Below are 9,997 nucleotides of genomic sequence, written 5' to 3' on the forward strand. Positions count from 1 at the left end.
CGAATTGGTTAGAGCTTATCAACCCTTTTTTCTTGGCGTACCACATAATTCTCACGGATATAATTTTTTCAAGCACCTTAGATATACAGGGTATTAGGCATATAGGTCTAAAGTTGGGGTCGGAAGGGCTGCTTTTGTTAGGTTTAGGGATAGGTATAACAACAGCTTTTTTCCAATCTTGAGGAAGGGTGCTTTTATCAAAAATTCTGTTATACAACGATAGGAGTCGGAGTTTGAGGTTATGAGGAAGGTTTTTGAGGAGGGAGTAGGAATTTTATTCGGGCCTGGAGAGCTACCCGACATAGTAGAAATAGTCGAGTCGAGTTCGTGAAGTGAGATTGATGATTCGATTAGGGAAGCTGTAGGACAAGGTAACGGGTTGTGGTAGGTTTTAGGTATAATTATATTACTGAGAGAGTTGAAATCCATGTGGAAATTAGAATTATGAGGAGCATTAGACCATGAACTTGCAAAGTCTTCAGCAATCTCTTTTCGGTCGTACATAGGGCCTTGTGTAGATTGGATAAAATCAGTTTTATGGTGTTTAGATGCGCCCGACAGAGCTTTTATATCCGACCAAACCTTTTTAGGACTAGAGGGAGGCTTTATGTTAGCTGTAAATTTTACAAACTTCTGTCTTTTTGCATTTTTTAATTCCTTTCGAAAAATGGCATTAGCTTTTTTGTATTGTATTAAGTTGTTGATTGTGTTTGTAGGTAGCCCATAACGTTTGTTTTCTCCTTCTTAACACAGATAAGATTTTAGACCAATATGGAAGCTTTGTGGAAAACTGTTTAGTATTAGTTTGGGGAATGGCTAAGTATGCAGCTGAGAGTATAACAGATTTTATTGTGGATGCTTCCGCGTTTATGTTGCTAGATATAGCTTTTTCTAGAATAAAAGAGGAGATAAGTGAACAATACTTAGCCCAATCAGCTTTCTCAGTTAAGAATTTTGCTCTAGGTTTAATGGTATATAAACTGGGAGTAGACAGGGTGGTTACGATGGGGAAATGGTCACTATTATGTAAATCTTTTAATGTCAGGGACGAAAGTTTAGGAGCAATCGAGGCCGATGAAAGGACAATGTCTACGTGGGTGAACGAATTATGTGTGAAGAAGTATGTTGGTTGTCCATCATTTAGAACGACAAGGCTTTTTACAAGTAGGGTGTCTTCTAACTCCTGACCTCTGCGGTTTGTAGAACGAAAATTTAAAGCCTATGTCGATTTCCACTGCTAGGGTGGCTATGTTGGAGGAAATGGGAACTTGTTTATGTATAACAGATTTTTTTTAATAAAAATGGCTATTCCTTGTTTAGCTGTTTTATTGCGGGGGAGGTTCTAAAAGTAACCTACGTAGTTGTTGGGAGTGTGAGCTGATTTATTAGCGGGGAGGTGTGTTTCTTGTAGTCCGATAACGTGTGGTGAAAATTGATTGACAAGGAGATTAAGGTCAGCGTAGTTGTTAAATAGACCATTCAAATTCCATTGAAGAATACGCATAGTCTATTCAGAACTGAGAGTATCAATTTGTGCGGGGGGTGAGTGGGAGGTTGAGTTGTTAAGGTGATTATAAAGTTGGAGATGAGTGGGATTGTTGAAGCGTAGTCGAGAGTCGTCGTGGAAGAGTCATCGACTGCCGTTGAGGTTGGTAATGAGTTTAATGAGTAAATGTTGTTTGTTGAGTTTGGTGAATTTGTTTGTTTTGGATTTGATTTTATGTTATTATTTGAGTTGAGAGACTGAGTAACTGTGTGAATTTCAGGTTGGGTTTTTGTTTTCTTGTTATTGTCGTTGTCTTTGTTGGTTGAGTTGTCTAATATGTTAGAGAATGAGGGAGATGAAGAAGTAAAAGTTGGTGCAGTTTGCAATTTATGTATGCTTACTGCTTCGCGATATGAGCATTTGTTTTCTGTTTGGATAGTGATTATTTTTTTTATTTGTTCAAATTTCGGGTATTCTTTACTGGAAGATGAGTGATTGCATAGTAAGGTCTTACGTTTGTTCTGTACCACGAGATGTCGATTTGTTCCGGTAAGTAGTACAAGTCGAATGTAAGAAGAACTACTCCGCTCGGAGCAGATTGACCATTTACATACTTGGGGAATTTGTAGATGGACGACACACCCTGTTCCTTCAGATTTTCAGATTTTCAACTATTTCTGCGTCAGGAACGTCATTTAAGCAAGGAGCGTAAATGGTTCCTTTGCTAGAGTTAAGATTTTTGTGTAAGTCAATTTTGACGTTGCAAACTCCTAATAGTTGTTTTGTAGACGTGAACTTTTTATGTATGATGTTGTTTTTCACAAGAAGAAGTAGGTTTCCGTCCCGTAGCTCGCTGATTTTTATTATTTCAGAGCTTATGTTTAATAAGGATTTATGGATTGCGAAACAGGAGTATTTGTTTAGAGGTTTGTTCGTATCTATGGCACTTAGCACCAAATATTTGGGATGGTCTTTTGTTTTTCAAATTTTGTCCTTAAAATAATTATACTTGAATATCTTTCTAATAAGGCTTGGATTTGTTGATAACACGTTGCCATTGACAGAAGTGGCCTAAATTAGTTACTCTAATTAGCTATTACCAAATTCCCAGGCTAAATGATTAGACATACATACATATAAGTTGTCATTATAAAGTATTATGTAAACCACACGCGATATATATAGTATGTGTATCTAATGAAAATATTTTCTCATTTTTAGCAGCAACCATACCGAATAGAAAATACCGAAAACATTGTAATCAAAGACGAAAACCGAATTTGACTGCAATAATGTCGAAATTCTGGGCCGCCTTAACCCGACGAAAAACGGATGATGTCGTAGAAAACGAATCACAATTGGCACGTGTTCTCAATCTCTTCGATTTGACTGCACTCGGTGTGGGCAGTACTCTCGGTCTGGGCGTATATGTACTCGCTGGTTCAGTCGCCTACAATATTGCCGGTCCAGCTGTGACCATATCATTTCTTATCGCTGCGCTTGCTTCCGCTTTTGCGGGCATTTGTTATGCTGAATTTGCAGCACGTGTGCCAAAAGCGGGCTCTGCATACGTTTACAGCTATGTAACAATTGGCGAATTCGTAGCGTTCACTATTGGTTGGAATCTGATATTGGAATATGTGATTGGTATGAGGACATGTTTATATTTGTGCATTTTTAGCTGTATTAGGTTTAAATATCGTTATTATTATAAAACCATAATTTCCTTCTCGAACAGGTACCGCCAGTGTAGCTCGAGGTCTGAGCGGCTACTTTGATGCGCTCATCGATAATAGTATGTCGAAGGCGTTGACAGAGGCTATACCTATGCATGTGGACTTCTTAGCAAAGTATCCAGACTTCTTGGCTATGGGTGTAATTTTGCTGCTGGCGGCATTACTTGCCTTTGGTGTGAAAGAGTCCAGTTTTTTGAATAATATTTTCACAACTGTAAATCTGATCACCATTGCCATAGTATTAGTTGCTGGTGCTATAAATGGTATATACACTGTAAACAGTTGAAAACCATCTTTTGTAACTTTCTTCGCCTTATTTACAGCTAATCCCGCTAACTGGAGTATACCAAAAGATGATGTACCCGAGACAGACAATAATAATTTTGGCAGTGGCGGTTTTATGCCATTCGGTATTGCCGGTGTTATGACTGGTGCCGCGAAATGTTTTTATGGGTTTGTAGGCTTTGATTGTATAGCCACAACTGGAGAAGAGGCAATTAATCCAAAGCGCAATATTCCACTTGCCATCGTCATTTCATTGATCATCATATTCTTGTCTTACTTCGGCATTTCGACGGTACTTACTATGATGGTGCCTTACTTCGAACTGGTGAGTTTCAAATAGAAATATTCAGTATGCTCTTTGAGAACACCGATAACAAGAGATCACAAATGTATATTAACCCCTCCAATGCGATTTTGAATATGTTTTAATAACCGTGTCTCAAAATATTTTTGGACAATTCTCTGAATACCTGAAGGGTTGAAACTTATTTTCAAATCTTTACAAATTATAGTTTTTGTCAATTATATTCTTCTTATGTCAATCTCTTCATAAGTCACTATAATTTTTCATTTTCTTTTAGGATAAAGATGCACCATTCCCGAAGGCTTTTGACGACATTGGTTGGTCCGCTGTTAAGTGGATCGTTACAATTGGCGCAGTCTTTGCCTTGACCACAAGTTTGTTGGGTGCTATGTTTCCCTTGCCGCGTGTACTTTATGCTATGGGCAACGACGGAATTCTCTTCAAATCATTTTCAAAAGTACATAACTACACCCAAACGCCATTGTTGGCAACAATTATCTCGGGAATTTTTGCGGGTAAGCATTAACAAAAAGTTTAAAAACACTGAAATGAAAATTGCAAACTAGCTCCGGCATCGTCACGATTAAGCTCAAATATTTATTTTGGCGACATTTGTTTGCAATGATGATCGATTTATTGGAAATGCATTGAGTTGTCTAATAACAGTCATTCTATGACTTTTTTCTAGGTATTATGGCGCTTATTTTCGATCTGGACCAGCTGATCGACATGATGTCCATTGGTACACTATTGGCTTACACAATTGTAGCCATATGTGTGCTCGTACTGCGCTATCAGGATGAAGATATGGATACGAAGACAATCTCCGTTAGTTGTCCCAAAGTTATACGTCAATTCTTCAATGGCAATTCGTATCGTGAACCAAATTTATTTACATCACGTATTACAAAAATAGCTGTCGTAGTATTTGCGCTGGTGTGCATCGTCTGGGATATAGTTGAGGCGCTTTGCGGCGTGACTTCTACAGCTGGTGCAGTGGCGCTAGGCGTTATTGGCGTTCTGTTAATATTTATTGTGGTTATAATCGGCATGCAACCGGTCTCGACAATTGAGTTAACTTTCAAAGTGCCACTAGTGCCATTCATACCCTGTTTAAGTGTTTTCGTCAATGTTTATTTGATGTTCCAATTGGACGTGAATACTTGGATACGTTTTCTCGTATGGGTTGCCATTGGCTATGCGATTTACTTCAGCTATGGTCTGCGTAATTCTACACAGGTGACGCGGAACCGTAACCACGCCGAAGCAGCGATAAGAATGCAACACACGAATCAGGCATTTGAACCGGACTGGAAGGTGGAGAACGGTGTTAATCGGGTTGCGGAAAAGCAGTAGTAGCATTTTATTTAAAGTAAATGAAAACTTAAATGTTTCCATAAACATTAAGCATGTCTTTTAGGGATTTATGATGTCCTGGCATTACAAATATCTAGCGTTGTCAAACTTAAATGTAGATTTAAGTGTGACGTATATACCTCCTGCTGTTCGGAGTGTTCATTGCAAATGTCTATATTGTTTCAGGTTGTTTAAGAAATTAGAATTGTCCATATATAAATATTCCTTAGAGTAAAAATGACAATAACTGGTTTGAAACCAAATTGCCATCATTATGTAGTTATAGAAAACAGGTATTGAAAGGCATGCTATGTCTATATAATTAGAAAACTTTATAGCATTCCATCTTTTTATTCTAAAAATACTTTTTGTTAATTTTTTACTATTTTGTTAACTTTTTACAAGTAATTCTATTTTATTTTATTTTTATATTCATTTTCGGGATGTCTTGCCTTTCTTCTAAACTTTACAATATTACTACTACTTCAGAAAAAAAATCATAATTTTTTTTTAAATATTGAACCTACATAAGTGCGAGAGAGATGAATAGATTGCGCATTAAAACTAAACGTTTGCCATTGTTGTCGGGTATTTGAGGTCCAGTTTTTCCGCAAAAAACTGTTTTAAGTGTTTTAATATGAAATGAAAATTTTCATAGTAAATGGTATAAAAGTAAGGCAATTTTTTAAATTGGTAACACTCAAATATCCGCTTTGATTAACGCCTGCCTAAAGCAATTACGTTGTTTTTATGCGCCAATTGCATTGTACTACCATTCCTTTCTTTTTGTTTACCTTTTTTTGTTAACTAATAATTTTTTTAAACAATTTTGATAGAATTTATAGTTCTTCGGACAATTTGTGATATTGTAAAAATACAGTATATACCTAGGTAATTGAGATTCTGGTTTTTAATTACCTGTCATAAAAACAAAAAAAACATTTTTGTAAATGAGTCAAGTCTATTTAATGATAAATGCATGTGCATTATTAGAAAAAAAATCAAGAGGTAATTATAAAATTCGCAAGAATAGCTTAACAGTTTTAAATATGTGTAAATTGTAATTTATTTTCCAGTAATTTCATTAGTTATGAATGTAAAGAAATGTATATAATGTATAATAAATAACCAATTTTTAAAATAGTCGAATCGTGATCTTGACGTTCTATCGGGCCAATAGCTTTGCCATTTTCAAAGTTGCCAATGAAAATAATTTCCGGTGAATTCCAAAATATTATATACTTTCTAAAACTTCGTCGGCCGGCCCTTTGAAGGATTTTCAAATATGGCAACAACCATTCTCCGTTCTGTCGATTGGTTTGAAGTATGTAATATGTATATTCATTAAACAAGTTTATATTCATTATTTTATTTTAATTCTATGACTCAGTGAAAGAGTTACTTTTGAACAATTATCATTCAGAAAATTCTAAGCTAACTCAAATTGTGGTTGTGTAAGATCACTTTTTGAAATTATAGACTTTTTATAAGAATTTTTCGACTGCATTCGGATTCCATTTTGTTTTATCATTCTGATAATTTGTATATAGTAACTCCATATAACAGGAGATCCGTTAGATGTGCTTTTTTCAATAGCCTTTCTTTGACATATCACGCTGTCATGTTATTTTTGTTCAGTATTGTTTGGCATTTCATCATGGAAATACTTACGCCTAATCAACATAATAGGCCTACTGAGCGTACTATTCACAACACCATCACCCATTTTGAGACCCAGCATTCATTATTGGACAATATTCAAACGAAAAAACTATGTCCTGCACGCAGTAAAGAAAATTTAGCAGTAACTGAGAGTATACACGAAGATCGAGGAGAGTGGATTCGGTGCCGTTGGCAGTAACGACTGACGTATGAAACGATTTGGTGCATTTCACCTCCATATCTTATATCGAAAGCTCACAAAATAGAGCTTGTGAAAGAACTGAAGTCTATCGACCTTCCCAAGCGACAGTGCTTTGTGCTATGGGATCTTGAAAAGTTCGAAGAAGATCCAACATTTTCGAATCAGATTGTGTTTAACGATGAGGTCCATTTCTCGTTTAATGGGAATGTAAATAAGCAAACTTGCCGCATTTGGAACGAAGACCTGAAGAGTTTCAATAGCTTTAATTTCACCTAAAAAAAAAACACAACAGTACGGCATGGGTTATTAGCCGGATAATTCAACCGTCCATATTTCTTGAAAAATTATGCCGGTGATAACGTAACCGTCAATGGCAACCATTGTCGCGCTATGGTAACCGACGATTTGATGCTTAAAACTCTCACACATCGCATCACTAAATGGATTTATTGAGACAACACTACGGGGAGCAGATAATTTCACACTTTGCGCCTGTCGATTGGCAGATAAGAGGGTCTTATATCACACCATTAGACTTTTTCTTTTGGGGATATGCAATCCCGCTTCGATTCAAGCCCTGCAGCAAAACAATCGAAATGCTCGAACAAATCTTCGAAAATTGTTGTCAATGGATAGACCATCGAAGACGAAGCCGTGGTCATCATTCGAAAGAGATGATCTTCAAAAAATGAGTGCCAAAGAATGTTCCTTCGAATGAAAATAAACATTCCCCAATAAATTTGAAGTTTTTTTTCTGTAAGAAACTAGGGAACCTCGAAATGGATCACCAAAATTTCGATTAGTTTTAAGTATTAAAAACAACCGTTAGGAAACAAAACTCTTATTTCAACATGTACTTGGAAGTGAACCGCCTATCAGGAATATCAGATGGTGATTCTTGCATAACACTGATAACATAAAAAGGTTTGTCAGCCAAGTTTCAAACGTGACCGCATTCTACTACATTCAGAAACTGTTGTGCAATTGCGTTCGGAACATTTTAAAAGGTTAAACTTCGATTCAAATCTGGTTCTGGCATAATCAAAAATTTCCTTGTTTTTAAAAGTACTTGCATGATGCTGATCGCTTCTATTTCGAATACGAATGGGAATGTTTCATATAAAGCATAATTCATTCTATGTGCTACTTATCGTAAATAACATAGTTCGAAGTTATGAAATGACAGGTAATTAGAGTTTAAGAAACATTTCTTATCACATCAACGGTATTTGCACTATCATATCTTTTTAACACTTCACTTATTAGTACGTGGGTAGACGTATATATGGCAATATAATAATATTTATTTAAGGGTTTAGCTGAGCCAGACATGTCTATGTTTTTTTAATATTTGAATTTTCCCGCTTATTTGGTTTAAACTCTAACAACAGATAGACTAAGCGAAGGGCTAAATGTAAGCCAAAGGGTAAATGTGGTATTTAAAATACAAATATGTACTTCGTCACATACTAACTGCTTTTATACAAAAGCTATACCGACACATATCAAAAGAGCTGCCGTTTGCTATAGACAGGACGTTACAGCTTTATTACATTATCAAAATAGGAATTGTGCAGGACAAAAAGTGTTGATTTAAGTGAAATAAGAACTTAAGTGTGCAGAAAAAATTCTCTTTTCCAGCAGAGGGCGGTAATGTCGAATAACTCATACGACATTACACTATTTTTTTCAACGGATTGAGTATGAGCTGACAAATAAGGAGAGATTCAGACTATGCGCCGGTGCGGCACTGACGCTAGACTTTAGCATGCGCATATGTCAAAATTCCCATAGATTTATTTCCACTTAAAAGACGCTAATGATGAAATTATTCAAAGTAAGTAGGGACGGTTGACTTCGAACCTAACCGCACATTCTATTTATGAAACTAGGAGTAGGCCAGGCATCATCAGATTTCATCCATTTCACACTGTTGGTAGAAGGTTTTATAATATTTTCTCCAGGACGATTTTGTTTTTGTAGCTTTAGTTGCTTAGGAGCTATGTAATTTAAACCTAAAAGATTAAAAATATTTGTACTATGTCTGCATAATGGAGGAAGGCGGAAACTTAGGAGTACCTTAGATTGCCTAGAACTCAAAAGTAAAATTCATAAAATTCTTAGATTACCAAATACGAGGAGGTGCCGCCATGGCTCAATCATATTATAAACATGACCTAAAAATTGCGCGAAAATATAACAATACCTCGTGCGAAAAAAAGTATTGGTAGAATATAAAAAAAAATTAATTTGTTGAGCGACGCAGCTCACATTGACAAAAAACAACTACATTACTTTTTACTATGTATAGTTATAATTTGTCGTGCCCATTTGTATGCTTTAGTATTTCTAACAGTTCCTAAACGACAGACAACAGCCTCACGATACCGAATGGCGCCTAAAATCATGCTAAAATGTGGCAGCCAGGGTATGTGCTATGGCAGTCAGGGTTTTGTGGTTTGACGTTTGGCTCTTTTAATTAAACGCAATGACGCATATGTATCCAGTATTTTGTTGTTGTTGGTCTAATTAAAACAATTATATTTAATTTGAACCTAAACATGAATTAAAGCCAAAGCATTTAATGTAATATTAGTAACTATAAATGCTTTTTGAAGCGAGTATTACTGCTATTTGACTGTTTGCCAGACATATGGTGGGATTATAATACGAGGCAGCCAGTCGACTCTTTGTTTATAAATGTTGTTATTTTAAACTTTTGGGGCCTTTCATTTTAAAATTGTGGTCGCTCCTCTGTCACTATTTTCTGTTAGTTTTATTGTGGTTTGGTTTAGCTTTGGTAAATATGCAAAAATTAGCAATGACTGAAAGCAGATTAACGGTGTTCGAATTTTTGATGTTTCGGATGATTTCAACTTTTCTTCTCATCTAATCTAATAATGTAAGGGAACTATACTTCTTCTTCTTCTGAGTTAACAACAGCACTGTAGTCGTTTTTCTTTTCG

At 35.9% G+C, this 9,997-nt stretch overlaps 1 protein-coding gene across 6 annotated transcripts in view; it reads left to right on the top strand.

The window, feature by feature from the left end:
- Window positions 1–5,322, top strand: part of LOC108975956 (cationic amino acid transporter 3) — a 39,943-nt gene extending 34,621 nt beyond the window's left edge. For 3 of the 6 annotated variants that reach the window (XM_018944810.1, XM_018944814.1, XM_018944809.1), the window contains exons 2-6: window positions 2,708–3,133; window positions 3,225–3,485; window positions 3,546–3,832; window positions 4,089–4,326; window positions 4,500–5,167. In XM_018944810.1, the coding sequence (XP_018800355.1) occupies window positions 2,779–3,133; window positions 3,225–3,485; window positions 3,546–3,832; window positions 4,089–4,326; window positions 4,500–5,167 (1,809 nt within the window). In that variant the 5' untranslated portion in view covers window positions 2,708–2,778. Of the gene's footprint in view, window positions 1–2,707; window positions 3,134–3,224; window positions 3,486–3,545; window positions 3,833–4,088; window positions 4,327–4,499 lie in introns of those variants that run through there. The other 3 variants (XM_018944811.1, XM_018944813.1, XM_018944815.1) reach the window with 2 other exon arrangements.
- The last annotated feature ends 4,675 nt before the right edge of the window (window positions 5,323–9,997 follow it).

Source organism: Bactrocera latifrons, unplaced genomic scaffold, assembly GCF_001853355.1.
Source record: "Bactrocera latifrons isolate USDA-ARS-PBARC rearing strain unplaced genomic scaffold, ASM185335v1 scaffold_70, whole genome shotgun sequence".
NCBI classification, from domain to species: Eukaryota; Metazoa; Arthropoda; class Insecta; order Diptera; family Tephritidae; genus Bactrocera; species Bactrocera latifrons.